The sequence below is a fragment of the Manis javanica genome, chromosome 3, assembly GCF_040802235.1.
Source record: "Manis javanica isolate MJ-LG chromosome 3, MJ_LKY, whole genome shotgun sequence".
In the NCBI taxonomy this organism is placed as follows: Eukaryota; Metazoa; Chordata; class Mammalia; order Pholidota; family Manidae; genus Manis; species Manis javanica.
Window position 1 is genome coordinate 210,198,288 of NC_133158.1, and position 26,516 is coordinate 210,224,803.

The 26,516-nt window shown below is 47.0% G+C and overlaps 2 protein-coding genes across 2 annotated transcripts in view; one reads left to right on the plus strand and one right to left on the minus strand.

The window, feature by feature from the left end:
• Positions 1–752: 752 nt before the first annotated feature.
• On the minus strand, positions 753–26,251 carry TRIM35 (tripartite motif containing 35). The gene is made up of 6 exons (XM_037024541.2): positions 25,690–26,251; positions 10,713–10,808; positions 7,859–8,089; positions 5,386–5,408; positions 4,449–4,567; positions 753–3,301 (listed from the first exon to the last, which is right to left on the minus strand). The coding sequence occupies exons 1-6, from the start codon at positions 26,122–26,124 to the stop codon at positions 2,724–2,726; spliced, it is 1,482 nt and encodes a 493-aa protein (XP_036880436.1). The 5' UTR covers positions 26,125–26,251; the 3' UTR covers positions 753–2,723.
• A 97-nt stretch (positions 26,252–26,348) lies between these two features.
• The window catches only part of PTK2B (protein tyrosine kinase 2 beta), a 122,650-nt gene continuing 122,482 nt past the window's right edge, over positions 26,349–26,516 (plus strand). Inside the window, exon 1 of the mRNA XM_017655810.3 lies at positions 26,349–26,504. The gene's annotated coding sequence lies outside the window, so the exon portion shown is untranslated. The remainder of the gene's footprint in view (positions 26,505–26,516) is intronic.

Genomic DNA, 26,516 nt, shown 5'->3' on the forward strand with positions numbered 1-26,516 from the left:
CTGGTACACGGTCTTAAAGCCAGTGTCAAAAGTAAGAGTTGCAGGACACACAAGCAACAAAAGAAAAAACATACAAACTAGACATCAAAATTATAAACATCTGTTTCAAAGGACATCTAAATTGAAAAGACAACCCACAGATGGGGAGAAAAATTCTGTGAATCACTTATCTGATAAAGGACTTGTATCTAGAATGTATAAAGAACTCTTACAATTCATTAATAAAAAAGACAAATAACCCCCAATGGGCAAAGGCTTAAAGACAGTTCTCCTAAGACGATATACAGATGGTGAACACACATGAAAAGATCCTCAATATCATTAGGGGACTGTGAATCAAAACCAATGAGATGCCACTCCACCCGGATGAGGATGGCTAAGTTAAAAGAGAGACAATAACAAGTGTTGACGAGTATAGGGAGCAATTGGATCCTTCAAGTGCTGCGGACAGGAATATAAAATGGTGCAGCCACATTGGAAAACAGCCTAGCAGTTCCTCCAAAGGTTAAACAGCATGCAAGGATCCAGTAAGTCCACTCCTAGATATTTAACCAAGGGGATGGAAAACATATGTTTTTTTGTACATACATGTGTACAGAAGCATTCTTCATAATGGCCAAAAAGTGCAAACAATGGAAATAGCCAACTGAAGAGAGGAGATATAAAATGCCATCTACCCATTATCTGGTAACAAAAAGGAATAAAGTCCAATACATGCTACAACATGAACTCTGCTTACCAGAACACTGAAAGGAAAATGCAGAAAAAGTAGGTTTTAGCACAAATATCATTTTTATTTATTTTTTTAAAAGAGGCCCACCAAAATTATCCTATTTAAAAAAAAAAAAAAAGCTTCTCTAATATTTAAGGTGGAAATAAAAAAAAACAATTTTAAGTTTGTTGTAACTAACAAAATAAAAATATCTTCCGGTCCAGAACTATTATATAGAAATTATATTGATGGGCTACATATAAGTTCTTTATCATGGAGGGCACACTGGCCTCAGATGTGCTGGGCTCCAAAGTGCCTTGAGCTTTTTTGAGTCCAAGTGCCTTTAGATGGGATCTGCCTGGGCACAGCTGCCCACATCCTCACCACTACTGAGCTTGGACCCTTCACTCAGGGGCATTTCCTGCCGCGTCCCTCTCCACAGTCCCTGCCAAGGTACACATCACATTTATAACCAATTTGTAGTTCTGCATCATCATTTCTAAAATGTCTGTTTCTGTGAACGCGGGGGCAGAGACAGTAGGACGTAAGTCCTCAATCAGGCACATGCCCCCAGTCAGAACACCACTCCTTTAAGAAAATGTTTCCCTTTTTCATGCTGTTTCCCAGGACACAGTGAGTTGACAATTAAAACCATTCATAGGCATGTGTGTGGAAGAGAAGGTGGAGGTCCAGGTCTGGGGGTAGAGGGAGCAAGCAGGTTGAAAATGCACAGGGCGCCAGAGCAAGGAGCAGACTGAGGTGGGCACCAAGTGCACAGTGGAGGTGGGGTGCACTGGTATCCCCCTCTGTTCTCAGCCCCACTCTGCACCCCTTTCTTCCCTCCTGACTGAAGAAGGCCCCTCCTTCCTTCTTCATACCCTCGTAAGAATGAGTCATAGGAATTTCTGCCACAACAGCCACAGAACGTCATTATTTTCCATCTCCTTTACATATGAGGAAATGAGGCCCAGAAAGGCAACGGGTCTAAACCATGGCTTTAAAAATTGTGCTTTTTAAGTAAAATCAATCGTCCAAGAAGTGTATTTCGATAAATCTGAGGTGATCTGAAGGGCAGCCTCGCTCTGCCCTGGGGGGCCCGGGGGCTCTGTGACAGTTTGAAGCACTGGTACAAAGTGATAGACAGACAGGCTGAGAAATGGGTCCGGCCCAAAGCCAGTAAGCCCTGCAGGAACTGTATTTCCCTATTTTCTGTACTCTCAGTGCTCCGCCATCTGGGGCCTCACTGCCTCTGGGGAACCTGCCCCTTCTGGGCTAACTTACTCCTGTGAGCAGACCGCTCCCCTGTAAGCACACCTTTCATCCACAGCACCCAGTCGGGAGGGAGCTACACCGAGACGCTGACGCGGCTCTCCCTGGGCTCCTACCCTCCAGGCCAGCATTCCCCAGGCCCAGTAGGCCAGGCCGGGCAGCCCCTGTGCCCTAGCGCCCTCCAAAATCACTCAGCTCGCTGACCCTAAACCTGCCCATTCCCGCCTGCGGAAACGAAACACAGTAAGGCCTCCCACCCTGCCCTCTCCTCACCCCCTCTGCCCGTCCCCCTAGCCCCGAGGGCTCCCGCGCGCACCCCCCGCCCCTCCCCATGGCATGGCCCCTCCTCTGGGAACTATACACTCTTTCCAGTGGCAATTATCTCCTGATCTGTTGGTGTCACCAACATGGCATAAGAACAAAAACTACAATAAAAAACAAGCCCATTCTAGCAGCGACCGTTATCCACAGAAATCATGGCATTAGGATTTAGAAAATTCACATCCTGAAGGCGCCACCACTCAGGGGAGGCCTGGCCAGGGAGGATCTCCTGGAGGACCTTTGGCCGAGCGCAGAAGGATGAGGTGGTGGGGGCCTGGGGCCACAGGGAAGGGCAGGGCGGGTCCGTGGGAAGCTCCTGGCAAGAGGGCGGGTGCGGAGAGGCCGAGGTGCGTGTGGCTCGAGGAAGAGGTCGGGAAGAAAACGGGGCCATGGAGCACGGCCCCGGTCAGGTCCGGCGGCCTCAGCCGTCCAGCTCCTCCTTGACGGTGATGCGCAGCGGGCAGATGCGCATGGGCTCGGGCGGCCCGTCGGCCCGCGTGCCCCCCAAGTAGAAGTAGGGCCGCACCTCCCCAAAGCGGGCGTGGAAGGTGTAGAGGTGGCAGTGGCGCTCGGCGTCGTAGAAGGACAGCTCGCCCTCCTCGCACTCCAGCTCCACGCGCAGGCGGCGAGGGATGGCGGGGACCAGGGGGGACGTGGCCGGGTCCGAGGTCACGCAGTGGTCCCCCTCCACGCCCTGTGTGCGGCACACGTACCAGAAGCCCGAGCGCGTGTCGTGGTAGCAGCTGTGCGAGTGGCCCTCGGCGCCCGCGTCCTGGCGCATGCGCACCACGCCCACCCGCCAGCTGGGCAACGTCCCCAGGTCCACCTCCCAGGTGTGGGAGCCCTGGGAGAAGGCACAGGAGCCCAGCAGGCAGGGCGCCGAGGAGAAGCGCTCCGGGTTCTCCACCTGGACCCGGTAGCCGTGGTTGGTGACGCTGGTGAGGTCGTCAGACACGGACAGCCAGCCAGCCGCGGTGTTGGGATCGAAGCTGAAGGGCACTGAGAGCAAGGGGAGAAGGGGGGACATCAGCATGCCTCCCGCCCCACCCTCCTGCCATGCCAGCTGATGCCTCCAGTACCCACAGACTGACCAACTGTGTCTCCGGCCCCAGTGCTGGGAGGAAACTGCCCTCAGCCAAGCGCAGGGTTATGAGTTGAGCTGTGCCCTTATAGGATGCTGCCCTAGAGGTTTCAGAGGGGCCATGGCCCTGCTGACACTTTCATTTTGGACTTCTAGCCTTTGGAATGTGAGCAAATAATTATGTGTCATATTAAAGCATCCAGATTATAGTCCTTTGTTGATAAAATCAGGAAGCCAATACAGGCAGGGACACCAGCTCACACAACTCATTTGACATCTTAGGAGAAAGCATGTAACATTCCTCTGGGTCACTGATGTTTCTCCCTCTAAAATTATGGCATCTCAGTCAATCTGGACTCCTACAACAAAAATACCACAGACCAAGGGGCTTAAACAATAGAAATTTCTTTCTCATAGTTCAGGAGTCTGGAAGGCCAAGATCAGGGTGCCAGCACAGCGGGGTTCTGTGAGGGCCTCTTCCTGGTTTACTGATGGTTCCTTCTGTGTCCTCGCTGCGGGGGAGAGAAGGAAGGGGAGAGGAAGCCAGCTCTCTGACATCTCTTCCTGTGAGGGGATAATCCCATCATGGGGGCTCCTCCTTCATGGCCTCACCTCCTAAGGCCCCGACCCCAAATACCACCACATGGGGGATCAGGGTTGCAACATATGGATTTCAAGGAGACACACACACTCTGCCCACAGCACACAACGGAGTGGCTCACGTGGGCTGGAATCACCTTGGGAGAGGCAATGCTGGACTGGAAGTCTTTCATTACACCTGCAGAATAGAGAGGGAAGCCAGTTCCTCTTTCTAAAGAGGTGGCCGAGGGTCAAGACCCGAAAAGGAGGAAGTCCTGCCAGGAGGGGCTTGAGCAGGGGGCAGGCTGTGGAGGAGGGCCTGGAGACCTATTTGAAAGACGCTGGAGAAGAGCTCAGTCAAGAGATGAGGAGGTCAGAAGGGGCGGGAAGCTGGAAGACACAGGCTCAGCTGGGCCACTGCCTCGTCTGAAGTGCTCCCTCCACCTGTCACAACCCCCACCTCCACCACCCCACAGCCCCACTCACCAGATTCAACAGACATGACCATCTTCCTCCAGACCCGGTACTGCAGGGAGTCCAGGTACTTGCAGACATCAATGAGCATGCCAGGCTGCACGGGCTCTGGCTCCATGGTGCAGAAGAGGCTGGGAAAGGAGAGTTGGGCTGGTGGGCGACCCAGGGCCATGCACCCTGGGCCTCACTGCGTCAGCTGCCAACAGGCAACAGGACTGTGTCCTCTGCCCCCAGGCTTAATCCCCTAGTCACGTTACCCGAGATAAACCTATGCTGTGCTCTGTGGGGGAGAAGAGCCCAGAGCCAAGGAGGCTGCGCCTGCCTACAGGATGCAGTGCACAGGCCGGAATAAATATAAGTAGGAGGTTCTCAGACACAGTACCCACCCTGTGGCAGTAAACACTTACACATCCACCCATGGGATGTCTGAGTGAGAAGAGACCTTAAAGGTCCTCTAGACCAATAGTGTGAAGGCATCTTGCTTGAACACCCCCAGCAACAGGGAACTCACTACTGCTCAGAGCACTACCTTCCACTTCTGTACAGCTCTGACCGGGGCACAGCTCTTCCTTATGCATCACTGTGACCCAGCAAATGTCAACACAAATCCATGTGTCCTGAGGCTCTCAGAGGGGAGGCGAGGACCAAGGAACAAGCCTAAGAGTTGGGATGACCCACTGTGAAACATGAGCCAGGTGCAGGCTGGCACACTCCCTCCCCTCAGAGTGTGTGGCAATGCTCCCACTCTGGGAAACAGCACCATGCCAGGGCAAATCAGAAGTCGAATGTCTTAAAGGAGGGCTCACTGCGCCTGGCCAGCACCCCCCCACTCCCATTTTTCACACCCAGCTGGCTTCATTACCTGCCTGGCCTGGAGCCGAAGCTTGCACCCCTGGTATTTCTGCCTGCGCTTCCCCTCCCCTCCCCTCCACAAGCCTTGGCAACTTACCGGCGTTTTCGGCTCTTGTGTTTCTGAAAGAGAAAAAACCAGAGACATAAAAAGAGAAAAAAGCATGTAAGTTTCTGACCTAAGGAGGAGTCATACCCCCCATGTTCATGGATCAAAAGACCTGATATTGTTAAGATGGCAATATTCCCCTAACTGATCTATAGAGTCAATATGATTTCTATCAAAATTCTTGCTGGCTTCTTTGCAGACACTGATCAGCTCATCCTAAAATCCATATGGAAATTCGAGGTACCCAGAATAGCCAAAACAATCCTGGAAAAGAACAAAGTTGGTGGCTCACATTTCCTGATTTCAAAACTTGTTAAAAGTAAGAGTAATCAAGATAGGGTGGTACTAACCTACGGATATAGATCAATGGACACTGAACGTCTAGAAACAAACCCTCACATTTACTGTTAATTGGTATCTGTAAGGGTGCCAAGACCATGCAAGGCAGAAAGAATGGTCTCCAAGAAACGGTAGGAGGACAACCGCATATCCACAAGCCAAAGAATGAAACTGGACTCGCACCTTGCACCAAATACAAAAATTAACTCAAGATGGGTCAGACTTACATGTAGCACCACAACTATAAAACTTATGGCCTTGGCTTAAGCAGTGGTTTCTTAGATATGATACAAAAAGAGCACAAGCAGCAAAAGGGGACAGCCACACTGGACTTCCTCGAAATGAAAAACTTGTGTGCTTCCAAGGATGTCATCCAGAAAGTGAAAAGATAACCCGCAGATGGGAGAAAATATTTATACATCATGTATCTGATAAAGGTCTAGTATCCATAATACATAAAAACTCTTAACATGTAAACAACAAAAACACCAGCAACCCAATTTAAAAAATGGACAAAGGACTTGAATACACATTTCCCCAAAGATACAGAAACGGCCAAGAACATGAGAAGATGCTCAACATCATTAGCCATCAGAGAAATAAATGCAAATCAAAACCTAATGAGATGCTACTTCAGACCCATTACAATGGCTTAAGAAAAAACAAATTTTTAAGTGTGGGCAAACATGTGGAAAAATTACGGCTCTTACACACTGCTCATGGGAATGTGAGATGGTGCGGTCACATGGCAGTTGTTGGAACGGTTACACTTAAATATCCAGAACAGGCAACTCCATGGAGACAGAAAGGAGACTGGTGTTCGCTCAGGGCTGGTGGGGAGCAGTCGTGGGAGGGGATGATGGCTGTCTAACTCTAGGAATATGCTAAAAACCACTAAATTACACATTTTCCAGGTGAGTGATGTAATATGTGAATTACATCCAGTAAAGTTTCTATATAAGAGAGGATTGAAAAGCATCCCTGAAGGTAGCTGGGTACAGGGTCTGGGCAAGATGACACCCCCTACTTCCAATGGAGAAACAGCAAGGAATCCAGCCTGTAGAGCCACTGATGCCTGTGATGAGGGGCATCATGAAGACAGGGGACATACGGCCCAAAGCTTTGTGTGAGGCAGAGAACCCACCAAAGTCCCTGTCCCTTCCCGTCCACTCTACAGACAGCCCCTTCCGGAGAGCTCAGCTGTTCTGCAAATAAAGGGGACACCCGGCTATCCTGACCAGCTTCCAAACTAGCTTTCCAGTTATGGAATCTTCTCCATAAAGACGTAGTGACAATGGGTGTGTGTGTGTATGTGGAGGTGGGAGAAGGAAATCAATAGAAGGAAGAAAAGAAATGAACTAAATATATTCTTCTAGAGAATGGAGTCATCCTTTTCTTAAGGAAATACAAGATACCAAAACATATTTAGATTAAAAGTTTAAATAATGGTATACTTTAGAAATACTCTAATTTACATTCTTCAGAAAATCCCACAACCCCAGTCTAATCATGAGAAATACATTAGACAAACCACGCCGGAAGGAACGCCCTTCAGGACACCTGGCTGTACGCCCAGGACTGTGGATGGGCTGAGACACAGAGAAAGAGTAGGAGCCCGTCCCGGAACAGGGGAGGCTGGGAGATGGGGACTGAACGCAAGGTGGGTCTTGGGGGCAGGGAGAGGACGTTAATGGAGAAATTGGCGAGCTCGGAGTCTGGAGTCTAGTTTGGCCAACCGTGCCCAGGTAATGGAAGGTGTTACCAACAGGAGAGGGCAGGTGAAGGGGTACCCAGGAGTACTCGGTTGTCTTGGCAACTTTTCCACAGATCTAGAGTTATTCTAAAATAAAAAGTTTACTGAAATAGTACTCTATTGTCCTGAGTGGAGAGAAGGAAAAAAAAGGAGAGGAGAGAGCAGGCGCGAGTCTAAGAGAGGAAGGGGGGGCGGGGGAAGGAAGGAGAGGAGAAGAGAGCGATGCCCCTCCTCTGCGAGCCCCTCCGGCCGGCTCTCCGGGAGCGACGGAATCACTGGGGAGCAGGGTGCCAAGGCTGCTGGTCCCCGGCTCCCCGCTGGCTCCCGGACACCTGGTCCCTGGACCTGAGCCCAGATGGGGAGCAAACTCACCATGAGGAAGGAAACATCATCCTCCTTCATCTCCATCTGCAGCCGCTCGATCTCCTGGGCCAGAGCCTCCGTGTCCCCCGCGAGCTGCCTCATCTTCTCCTCGGCCAGGAGCTGCTTCTGCCTCGCCTCCTCGGCCATGGCGTCCAGGACGGCCTGCTCCTCCACCCTCAGGAACTCACGAAGCTTATCAAACTCCTGGCGGATTCGCCCTTCCAGCCAGGCAGCCTCCACCTGCAGTGCAGAGGGGGAGCCCCAGAGGGCGAGTGCGGGTGGAACCCCAGATCGCCCAGCTCGTGACTGTCATGTTTTAGCAAAGCAACTCTATTTTCAAAAGAAACTGTATGTAGAACCCAGAGATAAAATACGTAGATACAGCATTAGCACAAGTTTATGTTTAAATTTAAAATAAGTCTAACTGTGAAATGAGGTGGTTTCAATAAATTTTAAAAAATTAAATCACAACTGTGACTTTCACAGATGACCACTGTAGCCCTAGAACTTCCTCAACGTACAATATTCTGTATCTTATTTAGGTTGCATAAGAGCGAAGGAAATCCTAAATCACAGAAACAAATGGCTGCAAAAAGCAATGATTTTTAAAAATTATTGGCCTTCCCAACTTTGAACTTGAAATTTGTCTGGTCCAGAGACTTACAAAAGAGGAGAAGGAAGTATTTATTTTAAAACAGAATCATTAATAATAGACATACTCCTAATCATAACTACAAACCTATTTAAAAGTTAAAGCCAAAATGCAGAAAAAGCATAGAAACATCTCTCATCACCTTGGAATGAAAAAGACCTTTCTTACCATATATATAAATCTGAGAAGCCTCCAAGAAAGAATGAGATAACTGAACACATACGAAAATAAGAAGCTCTATATGTCAAAGGACTACCAGTGAAGTTAAATACACAAACACAATCCCATAAAGGCTACTGGAAAACAACTCCACATGTGTCTCTAGTGGGGCAGCTTAGGAATCTCATCTTTGCATTCAAAGTTCATTATGTTTATGGCTTGACAATATGATAACTAAAAAAACATGTGCAACCCCCGACAGGCTGAGCAATCTACGAGGAAAAGCAACACACATCCCAAGGAGAGGAATGTGAACTGGCATTCACAGGAGAAACGCAAATGACTAGGAGACCTGGGAGAGGATGCACAAACTCATTAATAATCAAAGAAATGCAAATGAGAAGAGATGGCACAGTTGGGATATCAGGCTCCGAAGACTGATGTACAGTGGGAGACTGAAATACAAGTGTCACCCAGAAAGATAAAAAGCAGAGCCACAAGAAAATCCAGCCAGTGCAAAGTGAACTCCATAAACTGACTTTATTCGCTGGCAATGGCAGCTTAGAAATAAAGGGGTGAACGCCCAAACTTTCACGTCACCCACTGACCTGGATTGATAGCGTTTAGGGGAAAGGCATTAATCAAGCCGGAATCCTGGAATCTTCATGCTTGACCATGTTAGGTCAGGTGCTGTCTGTCACTTGGATATACGGACCCTCCCCAAGTGTCCCACACAAGGACAGCCAGGTAAATGGTGTTTGCTACAAAAGGAAATCAAGTCAAGCACAGAGATGAAGCTCCATGGTTCCAGGACAACTGCTGGGAAAACCCAACACTGTGCTCCAGTCACAGCAGGGCAGTGACCTCCTCTTTGGAGTGGAAGCTGAACATGTGTCTGTGGCTCTGACACTGTGACAACAAAAACAATTCATCAAAAGAGTGAAGTCTGTTGGTCTCCAAGACATGAGAACCGGTGAATGACCTCTCTACTGGGCGCTTCACATGTAGTATCTCGGCTGAACTTTTAAAAGGTTCCTAGAGAGGGAACTGTCCTCTTTTCACAGAAGAGGGGGACTGTCTTGGAGGGTTTGCTTGGAGACCAAGGCTTGGGTTCGAAAGTAGGTCTGCTTTGTGGTTACTGCCAGATGTGAGTGAGGCTTTCCCAGGCTCACTCCTTCCCATGGACACACGGGCAGTGGAGGGCCTTGGCCAGAGCTTTAGGGGAGTGCCAGGCAGCCCGAGCCACAAGTATCTTTGCTGAGCCTGTGATGAGTCCACCTGAGCAGCAATTATCAGACGCACTTTCCCAGGCAGTAAGGGACAGAGCCAGGAAAAGCGGTCAGACAGCAGGATGCAATCCACACAGCACTCAGAGGGAGAGGGTGCCCGGCGTGACAGCAAGAGTGGGAAAAGAGGGGAGCCCATACATTCCTTCAAGTAACAAGCATTTATCCATCACCTACTGTGTGCCAAGAATTCTTAGATACTAGTGGGCCCTTCTTCCATTATATTCTAACAGAAGAACGTAACAGAATAAACAGAAATAGAAAATGAAATAAAGAAATAATTATGAGTGGAGAGTGGCTTATAGAACAAGAGCAGAAGCAGGGGGCCAGGTAGAGGCCAGGTGACAAGGGTGGTGGTGGCAGAAAAGGTGTGTCAGATGCACAGGATATACTGTGGAGACTGGGGACAGGACTGCTGATGAAGGGGTTGTGGGGAGGGAGGGGGAAAGGAGTAACCGAAGAGCCCAGGTCACCGTTGGCTTGGACATTGGACAGATGGGGATGTGCTAAGGCTAGTCTGAAGCCATAGTACAGGTGGCACTGGTGGCCTTTTAAGCTGCTCCTGCAGCTGCTGGGTGGCCATGCCCAGGTGTTTAAAGAGGCCATGCTGTGCAGCCCGTCGGAGAACATGGCTGTGCTAGACCCTCAGGGCTGGGGAAGGCCAACTCTATGTCCACAGCCACAGCCAAGGCCAGCCTGTCCTCACCAGTGCCCCGGCTGCCCCGGGTGTCCCTCGCCTCCCCGCCGAGCCCGAGCACTCACTCACCTGATTGTGCTTGGAGATGGCCTCATAGGAGCGCCGCATGGCCCAGAAGGCCTTGGCCTTCTCCCGCAGCGCGTGCTCCATGTTCCTGCACTTGGCCTGCCATGAGGAGCAAAGAGGCGGGTCAGAGCTGGCGGCCGGGCAGAGAGGGTGGCACACACCGATGACTGGAGCTCCGCTTGCACGTGGGTACGACTCAGCCTCGTGTACTGAAGCCGGCCTGTCCGCACTGTGGGGCACAGTGGGAAGGTACATGCAGCCCGGACCTGGAATCTGAAGTCCACAGCATAACTGGTCCCTCGTTTTACACCAGGCACAGATACAGAGCCAGGGCAGAGGAGGAAGGGGACCTGTTCCCTCTTGAGTTGGTCGGTACAGCAGAGAAGGGCATCCTGCTGAGGCCTAAGCTGGTCCAGGTGGGTGGGCAGTGAGCCACGGAGCTGTGCGCATTCCTGTAAGGACGACGTGCGCACAGCCTCCCTCGTGACCTTCACTAATGAACTGCAGTCACTAACAACGGATCTGATTATGGGGCTTATCTAGACTGGTCATTCCCACAGGGCCTTATCTTCGCTGCACCTCCCGGCATCCCTACCTTATTCCAATATTCTAATAGTGTCTGGTTCATGTGAAATGCTTTAATCAGCAGATCCAAATACTTTTTGTTCAGTCGTTTTTGTTTTTAAAACTTTAACCATTGATCTGTTCTCCTTGAAGAGTCACTACTAGTTTTAGGTTGGATCCCTACCTTTTGTATCCCAGGCCTATCAATTTCTCTGCATCTTTATCCTTCTTTCTATATTCTGAGAAAACTTTGCAAGCTTTTTCTTCAAAGAAATGATAAAAGTAACAATGCTAATAACATTAATTATAAATGCCTGCCCTTTATCAAGCATTTACTACTTGCCAGGGACTGTGTTAATTACAAATTATATCACTTTAATTGTCACATTATCCCTATTAGGTTAAGTAATATTATTAGCCCCATTTTACAGATGAAAAAAGCTGAAGCACAGAAAGAGAAAGTGACCAGCCCAAGGGCACACAGCTAGTATGTGGCCAAAGATGGATGTGAACCTAGGCAGAGGTGGTAGGCAGCCCCTAAGATGGCCCCAGTGAGCCCTCCTGTGAGATAAGAGTTTGTTGTTTTAAGCTGACAAGTTTGGGGGAGATCTGTTATACAGGTGATCTGCAGCAGTAGGTACTCAAGAGCCTCATCCCAGCCTGGACCTGACTTAGGTGATGAGATTCTGCACCTGGAGCTGATACTGTAATGGGCTAAGACATCTGCAGACCTCAAGACGGGTGAGACATCCTGCACGTGGGAGGGACACAAGTCATTGGGGGCCAGAGGGCAGACTGGAGGAGGCAGCCTCTGAAATGGCCCCGGGAAGCCTGCCTCCTGGGATTCCTGCCCTAGTGGAGGCCCCGCCCTGTGGGCTGCACCTAGGGACTTACTTCTAACCAACAGAATATAGCAAGTGATGGATGTCACTTCTGAGATGAGGTGACATTCATCTCGCCTTCTTTTGCTCACACGGACGCCAGCAACTGAGGGTGGCCTCCAATCCTCCATCAATCACATGACTAAGTCTGAACAGGACCTTGGCCTGTGCAAGCCTTCAGATGAGATGGCAGCTCCAGCCAACACCTTGATCACAGCATTGTCAGAGACCCCACAGTGGGGCAGGGAGACCTAGCTAAGTTGTGCCTGGATTCCTACCCACAGAAACCATGAGATAATAGATATTTGTTGTTTTAAACCACTACATTTCAGGGTAATTTGTTATGCAGCAACAGCTAACTAGGCCATCTGTCCTGCTCTACAGCCCATTATTTTAAGTGCTTTTTTTTTAACACCAGGAAATAAAATAATGAATGATTTCATTTTCTGTAGGTTTTGTTTTCTTTTCTACTCATTCCAGTCACTTTAATGTTCTTCTTGAGAATACTGAACAGATTTTTGAAAACACTGTTTTCTGTAGTACATCATCTCTGAGGTATATACAGGCAGACAGGAGCAGAACTACAGTTTGTAGTGAGAACTAACACTAGAGGCCATGTTCTTAGCCAAACACCATCCGCCCACCTCATTCGGGGGTTCTTACTATGTTTGTATAGCTGTCTGTTGTGTTTCTAAATGTGTCACCTTATTTCCAAATTGTTGTCTTTAATAGTATGAGCCCCAAAAAGACCACTGAAACACCACCCTAATGTTTTATCGTGTGGGACTAGATGTTTTGTTAAGTGTCCAAAAGGGCAAATCCGTGATTCGCCAAATAAGTATGAATGACAGGAGTGCAGCAGCTGCCCACACACATGACTCAGGGGTGCTGACCCCCAAACAACACAGCCTGGCCCTCTGCCCTTCAACCTTGACAGGGAATTATAGGATGATGAGGGTGGGAGGAGGTGACAGTCCCTTGTCCTTCCCAAACTTTTCAATCACTTAGAGATTTCAGGTTTAATTCAGCAAAGACAACCCTAAAATGACCCTTTCTGAAATGTTAGCTGGTGAGACCAACCAATGGGTACGGTATTACTCCAAGCATGTACTATGCACAAGGCACTAAATAAAGCACTTTACAAACATCATCATTCTTATGAGGTAGACACTATATTCCTACTACACAGAGAAGAAAAGAAAAGAAGGCCCAGAGAAGTTCAGCAACTTACCAAATCTATACAGGCAGATAGGAGCAGAACTACGGTTTGTAGTGAGAACTAACACTAGAGGCCATGTTCTTAGCCAAACACCATCCGCCCACCTCATTCGGGGGTTCTTACTATGTTTATATAGCTGTCTGTTGTGTTTCTAAATGTGTCACCTTATTTCCAAATTGTTGTCTTTAAAATTGTTGTCAGTTTTCTTTAGTTCTGGGGAATAAAAGTTTATAATTGTCAATACTTTACCAAATTCCTCAAATAACCTAGCACATTAATGAAATTTTCCTCCCATAAATGTGAAACTAAACAATATGTTTCAAAACTAATGTATTCGAAAATGTCCATCAACAAGAGATAGTATATTATGGAATATTCATATAATGGAAAGTTGATTAGCAATAAAAAAGAACTACTGATATATATAACATGGGTGAATCAAAAATATATACATTATTTTGGTGGAAAGAAGCCAAACACAAAAGAGTACATATAGCATCATTCTATTTATGTAAAATTCAAGGACAGGCATCATTAAGATGGCCTCTGAGTAGAGGGCAGACTGCGAAGAAGGGAGCTCTCCAGGTGAGAGAACATTCTAGAGTGTCCAGCAGTGCAGGCATAGGGTGTAAGAGTCAGAACACAGCAAACAACACTTAAGATCCCTGCATCTTATTGTATATAAATTATATCTCAAATTTTTAAAAACCTATAAAATGAAAATTTTATAAGTTTTATCCTTTTCCTGTCACCAAGAGCTTTCTTTCCCTAATGAAAGGAAATTCCTTCCTTTGAATTTCTCTTAAGTTCAGTGAGTACTTCTTACCTTTCAATCTCTTTAGCTGTTGTTGGCAATTTGTTCCCTTTGGCATAAAACATGAATGTACAACAATCTGTAAACAGTCATAAATTGAACACCTCTTATGAACTTCCCAAGATGCATCCGCTCTCAATCTTTTTTTTTTTTTTGAGAGGGCATCTCTCATATTTATTGATCAAGTGGTTGTTAACAACAATAAAATTCTGTATAGGGGGTCAATGCTCAATGCACAGTCATTAATCCATCTCAAGCCTAGTTCTCTTCAGTCTCCAATCTTCTGAAGCATAACGAACAAGTTCTTACATGGTGAACGAATTCTTACATGGTGAATAAGTTCTTACATGGTGAACAGTACAAGGGCAGTCATCACAGAAACTTTCGGTTTTGATCACGCATTATGAACTATAAACAATCAGGTCAAATATGAATATTTGTTTGATTTTTATACTTGATTTATATGTGGATCCCACATTTCTCCCTTTATTATTATTTTTATTTTTATAAACTGCTGAAGTGGTAGGTAGATGCAAGATAAAGGTAGAAAACATAGTTTAGTGTTGTAAGAGAGCAATTGTAGATGATCAGGTGTGTGCCTGTAGACTATGTGCTAATCCGAGCTAGACAAGGGCAATAAAACATCCATGGATGCAGAAGCTTTCTCTCAACACAGGGGTGGGGGTGAGGTTCTAAGCTTCACCACTGTTGTTCCCCAATTTCTCACCTGATGGCGCCCCTGCGACTGTGCCTGTCTTAGGTTGTTCCTCCCTTGAGGAATCTTACCCGTCTCTGGCTAACCAGTCATCTTCCGGGGCCATACAGGGAAATGTAAAGTTGGTAAGTGAGAGAGAAGCCATATTGTTTGAAAAGGTTAGCTTTTTACTTCTTTGCAGATTTATGCCCTGTGGCTTCTATGCCCAGCACTTGTCTCGAGGTATCTTTACCACCTGGAGGAATTATGTTACTCGGTAAATTCAATATGAGGCACGAATTCTATTTAAGGGTTGTAATTAGGAAGGAAGAAGAAAAGCTATAGAGGTAGCAGATGGAAGAAAACATGGGAGGATTGATTATTTCTTTGACATATCTTCTTGTAGAGTACCTTAAGTATGTATAGGTTTTAAACTACTAACTAACTTGTGCACACATATTAACATAATAGGAATACGGTGACATAAACAAAGCAAATCTATAATTACCAGTCATCTCCAGTGAAGCCAAGAAAACCAGTTAGGCACCCTAGGCATTTGTGAAAATTTGTCTATGATATGATGGATATTGTCCAACTGTACTTGAACAGTCTGAGAGAAGTCAGACAAATTAAAGCAACCCATTTCTGGGATCTGTTCACATCCCATATGTTCTTTTAACCGTAGATAGTCTATAGTCGTAAGATTTTGGAGCGCTACACCTTGCACCCCTCCCAACTCCTGATTGAGTTCCAACAGTACAGATCCAGTCAAATTCGTTGTCTCACTGTGTGCACATGCCAGCCTAGACATCTCCCTCCTCATTCCTATGGCAAGTCCAGGAAACGGTGGGGTGGACGCAGCCACAACCACAGCATCGCCCAGATCCCTGCGGAGGCTTTTTGATGATCATCCCCCGGCATGAGTCCTCCAGAGAGTGCTGATGCCGGAAGCTCCTCCTCATATCGTATCTTAGTTCATTTTCTGGGTAGCCAAGCTAGGCCTTGATCTTCTGCATAGAAACAAACAGACCCTTTGCCCACACTTTGACATGCCCTCTATACCACTGTGCAGAACTCATTGGAGGTCAGCACACAGGAACTGCTTTTTTTTTTAAATCTTTAATCTACACTTACATGAAGAATACTATGTTTACTATGCTCTCCCCTATATCAGGTCCCCCCTAAAAACCACATTACGGTCACTGTCCATCAGCATAGCAAAATGTAGAATCACTACTTGTCCTCTCTGTGTTGTACAGCCCTCCATCCCCTTTCTCCCTCCCCCAACTATGCATGCTAATCTTAATACCCCCCTTCTTCTCCTCCCCCCTTATCCCCCCCTACCCACCCATCCTCCCCAGTTCCTTTCCCTTTGGTACCTGTTAGTCCATTTTTGGGTTCTGTAATTCCACTGCTGTTTCGTTCCTTCAGTTTTTCCTTTGTTCTTATACTCCTCAGATGAGTGAAATCATTTGGTATTTCTCTTTCTCTGCTTGGCTTATTTCACTGAGCATAATACTCTCCAGCTCCATCCATGTTGCTGCAAATGGTAGGATTTTTCCTCTTCTTATGGCTGAGTAGTATTCCATTGTGTATATGTACCACATCTTCTTTATCCATTCATCTACCGATGGACATTTAGGTTGCTTCCAATTCTTGGCTATTGTAAATAGCGCTGCGATAAACATAGGAGTGCATCTGTCTTTCTCAAACTTGATTGCTGTGTTCTTAGGGTAAATTCCTAGGAGTGGAATTCCTGGGTCAAATGTTAAGTCTATTTTGAGCATTTTGAGGAACCTCCATACTGCTTTCCACAATGGTTGAACTAATTTACATTCCCATCAGCAGTGTAGGAGGGTTCCCCTTTCTCCACAACCTCGCCAATATTTGTTGTTGTTTGTCTTTTGGAAGGATAGCCATCCTTACTGGTGTGAGGTGATACCTCATTTAGTTTTAATTTGCATTTCTCTGATAATTAGCGATGTGGAGCATCTTTTCATGTGCCTGTTGGCCATCTGTATTTCTTTTTTGGAGAACTGTCTGTTCAGTTCCTCTGCCCATTTTTTAATTGGGTTATTTGTTTTTTGTTTGTTGAGGCATGTGAGCTCTTTATATATTCTGGACGTCAAGCCTTTATCGGATCTGTCATTTTCAAATATATTCTCCCATACTGTAGGGTTCCTTTTTGTTCTATTGATGGTGTCTTTCGCTGTACAGAAACTTTTCAGCTTAATGTAGTCACACTTGCTCATTTTTGCTGTTGTTTTCCTTGCCCGGGGAGATATGTTCAAGAAGAGGTCATTCATGTTTATGTCTAAGAGGTTTTTGCCTATGTTTTTTTCCAAGAGTTTAATGGTTTCATGACTTACATTCAGGTCTTTGATCCATTTTGAGTTTACCTTTGTATATGGGGTTAGACAAAGGTCCAGTTTCATTCTCCTACATGTAGCTGTCCAGTTTTACCAGCACCATCTGTTGAAGAGACTGTCATTTTGCCATTGTATGTCCATGGCTCCTTTATCAAATATTAATTGACCATATATGTTTGGGTTAATTTCTAGAGTCTCTAATCTGTTCCACTGGTCTGTGGCTCTGTTCTTGTGCCAGTACCAAATTGTCTTGATTACTATGACTTTGTAGTAGAGCTTGAAGTTGGGGAGTGAGATCCCCCCTACTTTATTCTTCTTTCTCAGGATTGCTTTGGCTATTCGGGGTCTTTGGTGTTTCCATATGAATTTTTGAATTATTTGTTCCAATTCATTGAAGAATGTTGCTGGTAATTTGATAGGGATTGCATCAAATCTGTATATTGCTTTAGGCAGGATGGCCATTTTGATGATATTAATTCTTCCTAGCCATGCATCCGCTCTCAATCTAATCCCTCTCTTCTGTCAGAGGAAACAACTCTGACAGATTTTTATAGGACTCCCTTGATTTCCTTTACAGTTGTACTGTCTGTGTGTACATCCCCAACCTAAATAATATACTTCAGTTTTGCCTGGTTTTGAACTTCATATTATCAGAATCATATCATATGTACTCTTTTGTGCCTTGCTTTCTCCACCTAAGGTTTGTAGGATTCAAATACATTATTGTATTTAAGTTTCACTGTTGCACTGTATTCCATTGTATGCATACACTACCATCATCTATCCATTCTGTCGCTAATGGCAGGTTGGGTCATTTATGATCTTCAAGTGATACAAGTAGCATGAACATTCTTGTATAAGTCTCCTGGTGTACATGCACACTCCTTTCTCTACAACATATTCCAGTGGGTAGGAATGCTAGGCCACAGGTATGTGTATCTTCACCCTTAGAAGATAACATCAAACTGTTTCCCAAAACAGCTGTATCAATTTATACCACATGAGCAATACAAAGAAAAATATGCATTAGCCATTTGGATCTTTACTTTTTAAATACCTGTTAAAGCCTTTTGACCATTTTCCTACTGGTTTTGTAGGAATATATTATAGATACACAATGTATGTCTTTTATGGGCTAGATGTAGAACAGATGTCTTCTATTGTATCACTTTATGTCTTACTTTCATTATGGTCCAATTTATCAGTCTTGTCCTTTAGAACTAATGCTGATTGGTTTTAAGAAATATCTTTCTACACTGAGGTTACAAAGATAATCTATGTTTTTTGTTTTGTTTTGTTTTAAGCTTTATGCTTTCCTTTCCTTTTTAGGTCTAATGTGAACACCTGGAGTTTATTTTGTGAATGGTGTGGCCAGGAGGCTCCTTGTCTTAGAACTATTATGTAAGATTACTATCATTCTCCACCGACCTGAAGGGCCACCTATTATTCACCAAACACAGACCTGTTTCCAGGTTCTCTGGTCTGCTTCCCTGGCCCATCTGTTTATACTTGTGCCCATATTACACAGTCCTAATTTCTATAGCTATAAAAGAACCTGATATCTAATAAATATCTCCTAAGAATGTTTTAGCCATTCTTGGCCCTTTGAGTTTTCATACAATTTTAGAATTAGCTTGTCAAATTCCACAAAACAATCATGTTGGGATTTTGACTGGGTTGGTACCAACTCTACAGATCAGTTTGGACATAAACAACATCTTTAAATACCAAGTCTTTTAATCTATGAACATGGTATATCTTGCCACTTAAGTCTTCTTTAATATCCCTCAACAAAGTTTTAAATTTTCCCCTGCTGGAGCTCTGGTCACTTTTGCACACTCTTTGTACATTTATTCCCAAACATCCTATTTTTATACTATTATAAACATTTTAATTTTTATATTCTATTTGTTATTGATACAGAAAAATATAATGGATTCTTAATCTTGATTTTACAACCAGCATATGGTCTAAACTCATTCATATTCACTACCTGTAGCACTGAGATAGGAAGGCAGCAGGGCGTAACTCCTGCCCAGTTAAAGTACAGTGTGGGCCCTGGAAAAGGACTAAGTCTTACAAAACAGGGTGCTTGAGATTGAAACAATGTAACAATTTGCTCCCCATTGGGACCCAGTGGCATAGAAGAGCTCATTGCTCAGTCATATAGGCCCATTAGTTTACAATAGGCTATCAAGGAAACCTTCACAAAGATAGGTTAAAATATAACTAGCATCTGGCTGAATCTATAGAAAACTCCTACTTCAGCAAAAAACCCTAGACACTGAGACCCCAAACGGCAAACTTGCCCCTCCCTGCACCTGTGCGGAGTTCCATACTTTCTCTTATCCTGACTAAAGCTCTCTTTCTGTAACTGAATAAAAACTCTCTGTAAATCTCCTGCCTTGTCCGTTCACAAAGTTCATTCTTCGACTTCGCAAACAAGAACCCTGGCTACAGCATCTTTTTATTTTCTGTGCAACAGAAATTTCTATGCAATCATACATAATTGTATTACCTATGTATAATGAAATGCCAGTGTTGTTTCCCTCTTTCCAAACCTTCTACTTTTTATGATTCCTGACTGACTTTATCAGTTAAGATCTCCAGTACAAAACTGAATAGAACTGCTCATAATGGGCATTCCTGTTTTCTTCTTCATCTCAGTAAGAAAAATGTTCCATCGCTAAATAAGGTATTAAGTTTTTTGGTAGATACCCTTAATCAAATTAATGATATTTCTTCCATTCCTAGTTTGCTAATTTTGTTTAAATCACAAAAGGATAAGGAACTTTATCAAATGCATTTTTTAAATCTATGATATAATCTACTTCAGTGGGACAGATTGTTTTCTTATCCATCTGACAACTTGTTATTTAACTGGAGCATTTAACATAATTACCAGTATAGTTGCACTTAAACCTGTATCATTTTGTCCTGTGCTATTTGTCCTGCTTGTTTAATATTTCTTTTAATTCCCTTTCTTGCCTTTTTTTTGGATTTACTATGCATTTTTATCCCACTTTTTCCCCTTCAATGCAGTTAGTGACTGACCTAGAAAAACTTAGTGAAAAACCCAAGATTGTCACAGCCCCCTGCAAGTACTTGTTAAAGTGCTACATCTAGGATGCAACCAGGGCTGTCTGACCCAAGCCCACATATGCTGCTGCTTCTGACCAGTTCCCACCTGCTTCACCCAACTGCCCCACCATGGCCTTGAAAACCAGCTCGGGCCCCCTTTATTTCCTTCAGAAAGCTGCCTTGATCTCCCCCCTGAGGTCAGACACACCTCCATGGGCTCTCACTGCTCCCCAGTACACCTCCATCACCCCACTTCTGCCCTGCAAAATTGCCTTACTTTCCTGGAAAGGCTCCAGGCTTCCTGGGGGCAGGTCCTACTGCCCAGGTCCTCTCACCCAGCACCTTGGCACTCAACGCACCCAAAAAACTTTTGCAGGACTGAAGGCTTGATCTGCAAGTGTTGCGGCTGCTTTGTCCACCACATGACCCCAGGGGTCAGCACAAAGCAGACACTCACCTAACAACTTGCCCGCCCAGTCAGTGAATGCCACGTTCACGCCACACCACCTCCGGGACTGAGAGCTAGACCTGACCGGTATCTTTGTCACTAAACACTGGTGAGAACTTCAGCAGAAGCTCTTTCTCCCTCTGGTTGTCAGGCTCCGCACCTTGAAGATGCAGGCATGGAAGTGCCTGCGGTCTCTCAAATTGCACCCTAAAAATGGAGAATGCAAGTTTTCACCATCCATGCCTACCTAGCCCATTGCCAAGATCTCCTGACATCTGTCTCTAGTTTGTGTCCTTTCTCCTATGTATTTCCAACATTTGTTTTCAGACAGATTGACATAGCACCTAAGAGCTCTGGCACCTGGCCATGCAGGTCCAAATACCAGCTCCTTCACTTCGTAGTGGGTGATCTTGCACATGTTCCTTAACTCCTCAACCCCTCAGTTTCCTCATCTGTATAAGAAAGATGAGAACACCACCTAGCTCACAGGCCTGCTGTGAGGATCCAGAAAGCCAATCCATGCAAAGCGCTTGAAAGAGACTAGTGTCACTATTAAGTGCCCCTTATTGCAGGTGACTTAACTCTCCTGCTCATCATCCCCCAGGTTTCTTAAAGGGATAGCGTAACTGCATGTGACGTGATGTCACCTAGATCCCTTCCTTACCCTTGGTGTGCCTCCCCTTGGTGTGCAGTCCTCCTTCTGAGGCCAGTGTCCACCGTGACACCTCCTGCGGGGTCCCATAATGAGAAGCCTCGGTGAGCAGTGTTCAGTGAGACCCCATCCCTGTCCTGGGCACATGCCTTACCAAGTGGGCAATAAATACCCTTCAGTCAGACTTGGATCTGGTGCGGCCTGGCCCATAAGGGGGGATCTAGGTGGGGGTGAGTAGGCAGGAAAAAAGGTGAAAGAATTGGAAAGGGGAAGACTTAAGAGGTACACGGAATAATTCTAGGTTACATTTGGCCAGAGGAGTCTAAGAAGGTTTAATCCCAGAAGAGGAAGGGGCTGGGGCAGAGAATGGCTGTCATGTCAGTCTGATGGGACAGACAGGAAAGGGGTCTGGATAAGGCAGGTCAGAGGCCTGGGATGTGGTGGAGGTTCAGGGCAGGTTTGCTTTGAAGATGTAAGCCAGAGTGAGTGTGGACTGGGAGTCAGGACATCCGAGTTCTAATCCCAGGTACACTTTCAGTCCCTGTGACCTACTGTAGTCCCTGTATCTCTCCAAGTTTCCACTTTCTCATCAGTAAAACGTAATCATCTCCTCACAGTCGCTTTGGCTCTGGCTCTGTGTATTTGGGGGATCTGTGGGTATTCCATGAGTGTTTTAAATTAGTGTTTTCATTCAGTGATAACCTAAAAAAATACCAAGGTAAACCTACTCTGAGGGACCTCATAAACAGTGCTGACATATGCTTTCGGTTCCTACAGCTTCAGTGCCAGGATTTGCATCTCGTTAGCAACTTCCTCGGCACCAGGCTACCCTATTTTCACTGTCTTGGCCTAAAAAGGAAAGAACAGAAATACACTTCACAGGTGAAGGGATGTGCAAGACCCAAACAAAAGCCAATCATATTACAAGAAAGCTTCAGAGTTCTTCAAACAAGGCCATTTTGGCTGGCGAACTGAGTAATCCCAGGGAACAGGGTGCAGGGGCATCACAAGTACTGCCAGGCAAGCGTTAGTCACCCAGGGGCAGCACTGTAGTTTCAGGAAAATAAAACCTTGTCATTAATATCTAAACTAGAATTGTACTGATTTTAGTTTTCTGTATACTTAATCTGTAAACTTCATTTGGGTTTACTGACTGTATGTGGTACAAGCAGAAAGTTTACACTAGTTTGGGTTCACACATAAGGAATAAGGTAAGATTATTTAAGTCCCACTGTCGGAATGTATTTTCCTTTGAGGAGAATAGGTAGGTTGTTCAAGTTTGATGAACACTGCACTAGGGCATTTTCTAAGATCCCTGCGAGCTCCAACATGTACAAAAGGTCTGGCTGATGCACTGATGTTGTAGTCTGAAACCCCATCGTCCTTCCCTTCATGCCCCACTACCCATAGGACAAATCTCCAGATCTCTAACACCCTCCAGAGCCCTGTGGGATGTGTCCTCAAGGCCCTCACGCCTCATCCAGACATCAGTGGGTTACTGCACGCCCCACCTTCTCTACCTGCTCTGAGCCTTCGGGTCTCCGTGAAATCTGGGCCTCCCCACGCACCAGCAGGCAGGAGCAGCCCCCTTGTACCATGGTCCATCACATCCTGCACTGTCCTGCACAGGAGTATCACAGGCTGAAACTATGTGATTATGGGTGTGATCATCACCCAATCATGATTCTCTGACCCCAAGAAGGCAGGGGCTAGGGCTGCCCTGTCCTATGCTGGATGTGCTGCGCCTGACACGAAGCAGGCCCTCAGCCCACACCTACTGACAGTGGCTCTTACCACTAAAGTCTCTAAGTGCCCCCACACACAGTCAGCTGCCCTCACAGCTCCCAGAACAGAGGACCAGCAGGGAAAGTGTTCCCCTGGGACCATGACTAGCATAGGAGATGAACAAAGCCCCAGGCACACAGTATCTGCTCTGTAGCTTTTACTTAACCTGAGACTCAGTGCTGCTGTCTGTAAAATGGGGAGAATAGTGCCTACTCTTAGCAAGCTGAATAATGGCCCCCCAAAGATGTCCAGTCCTAATTCCTAGGACATGTGAACACACCAGCTTACATGCAAAAAGGACTTTGTGGATGTGATTAAATTATGGATTTTCAGATGGGGCGATTATCCGTGATTGTCTGGGAAGACCGAATGTAGTAACAAGGGTCCTTGCAAGAAGAAGGTGGGAGAGTTAGAGGAAGCAACGGGGCAACAGAGGCAGAAGTTGGAATGATGTACTTTCAAGAAGGAGGAAGGGGCCTCTGAAAGCTCCATGGGGCGAGGGCTCCATCTCGCTAACCTCTGTGGCCTCAACACACAGAACAGGGCCTGGAACACAACAAGTCCTTGGCACACAGCTGTCTGACACGAGTGAGTTCCACCCTGCAGCAGGCTGAGCCCACTCAGCTGGCTGGCATTCTCCTCAGACCCCTCAGGACTAGACTCCCTACCTGCTCAGACACTGCCCTGATGCCCATAGATTTGACAGCACCATCGCTCTGCTTAAAACCCTCTAACAGCTCCCTACAGTCCTCAGCATGACAGCCAAGCCTCCAGCCTCCTGGCTCCTCTCGCATCTGCATCCTCATTCTAACTATTGTAAAATTCTTTCTGTGCCTGGAAAGTCAGGCCTCCCTGCTTCTGGATCCTTAAATATACTGCTGTCTCTGGCTGAAACACCCTCCCTGACCTCCTTCATCTGGCTAACACCTCCTCATCCCTCAAGTTTCTGCTTGAAGCTCCCTGAAGACATGAATTATTGTTTATCTTGTGTCCTGCAGTATCCCCAGGACCTAGCAGTACAAGGCATCTGCTCAGGAAACAGAAAGTTGTCATTAGGTCTAACTAATGACCATGTGTGCTTTCTGGCATCTGGTTCAGTCACCTTGAATTCTGGCTTAGCCTGGACCTGGGGGGTGCTGCCTTGGTGCTCTTGGCCTTGACCCCTGCCCATCTTCCTGCTCTGTACCTCTGCCAGTCTGATGGTGATTAGACATGACTCCTCTATGGTGGCCTCCCTACTGGACCCCAGCCCCCAGAAATGCCCAGCACTTACTTTAGCTGACCCAATTCAGGACCGGGCACTTCTGCCAGTGGAAATAGGGAAAAGCATTATTGTGGACACTGTTAAACAAATAAGGTGACAGGAGTTCTAGGGTTATCCCTTTGGCAATCTACTGTAGTGTTCAAACGTGCATATTGATGACATGCCCCTTCACTTGAACTTTGTCATGTGTATGGAACTGCTGTCATCAACTCTGGATATTTATTTAGAAAGACATCGAAACAAACTAACGAAGACAGTTTCTGGAGATCAGCCATTGGGAGTTCTTGCAACACCTCCTTTTCAATACACGCAGCTGCCTACCAGCTAATCAGCACCCTCCAAACTGTGGGTCTGACTCATGTATTAGCAAGTAATGAAAAAAAATTGGTGTTTTTCACACCCTGTGCAATTTTGAAAAATAAAACAAGCCAGAATACAAAAGACATTTTCACAGAACTCTTATTTCAACTGACACATACATATGGGTGTTCTGGATCACAATGAGAAACACATTTGTTACTACTAGCTAAGGTCAAAAATTTTGAAAACTCCTGATTGGCTAATCCTTATTTTCCGGTCATCTTTCCTTCCTATACCAAAGAATTCTTCATGTTAGTTCTGCTCTGTAAGTTGCTCCTTACCTTATTTAAAGTCTCTAGAACTCTAGGTATTGGGATGCTGAGAGAGTGATGCAGAATTAAGCCAGCTGGCCAGGGCCAGAGGCCTCCCCACAGTGCACAACAGATGGGGCTGTTTCGGGACATCGGTGACCCATTTGGGGGGATCCTGAGGCTCCACATCCCTGGTCTTGGGCTCCTGCACCTCTAGCCTGAATGTACCCAGCTCCCGGTTCCTAAGCATTACCCACATCTGCGCTGCCCAAAGAGCACAGGGCCTCAGCCCTTCACGAGTGGGTGGGGCTGTCTGGAGAACACCGTGTAAGCCCAGTTCTCACACTTCTGGTTTACATTCCCTCTCCTACCATCTCAGGCCCGCTAGGCCGGCCTTGGTGAAGAAGGCAGCCTCTGCAGGTCACCAAAGCCAGAGAGGTGGGGATCCTTTGGAGGCACAAGCGGGTGGGCAGTAGGATGAGGGGCGGGGCTGGGCAGGCCGGAGCGGTGGGCGTGGCGGGGTCAGGGGTGCGGGATTCCGGTCCCGGCTGGGCCACCACGTGCGCGCCCCGCCACCTCCCCACACTGCCACTCTTACCCGAAAGTCGTGCGCAGTGTCTTTCACTGGCTGTACGCGGTGCCCCTGGTGCCGGGGGTCGGCCTGGCAGGAGCAACACAGCAGCTCCTTGTCTTCGAGGCAGAAGAGGTTGAACTGGCCGCGGTGCAGGCGGCAGAGGCGCGGGGAGCGGTGGCCGGTCCAGCGCGCGCCCTCCGCCTCCTCGCGCAGCAGCTTCTCCACCAGATTGTTGAGGGTGTGGTTAGTGCGCAGGTCGGCGGGAGTCGCACGGTCCTTGCACACCGGGCAGGTAGGCGCCACCTGCACCTCCCAGCAGCGGGTCACGCACCCGCGGCAGAAGTTGTGGCCGCAGCGCAGAGTCACAGCGTCGCGGAACGGGTCGTAGCAGACGGCACAGAGCAGCTCCTCCTTGAAGGAGCGAGAAGGCCCAGGGGACACGGCGGGGCCCGGCTCCATGGCACCAGCCTCCGGTTCCCGACCCCAGAACTTTCTCTCCGGCCCCTCTCACACGCCTTCGGGCCGGGGACCGGAGGTGAGCGGCGCCCAGTCCCTTGCCCTTCGGGGCGCTGAGCGACAACGACGCCGGCCAATCGCGCGGCGCACGCTTGGGAGGCTCCGCCCTAGTTCCGGTCGACTCGGGAAATCCCGGAAGAGCCGGGTAGGCCCGGGTGCTCCGTGGTCCCTGCGGCCAGTTATGGGCGAGGTCTCCGGGTTTAGCGAGAGAGACGCCTCCCGGCTGTGCTTAGGGCTTCCGCGTCACTGGACACCTACTTCCGATTTGAAATGGGAAATGAAGTCTGGGAGCCGCTTCCTTAGCCAATCCTCGGAAATCTCAGGTCTGCGAAGTG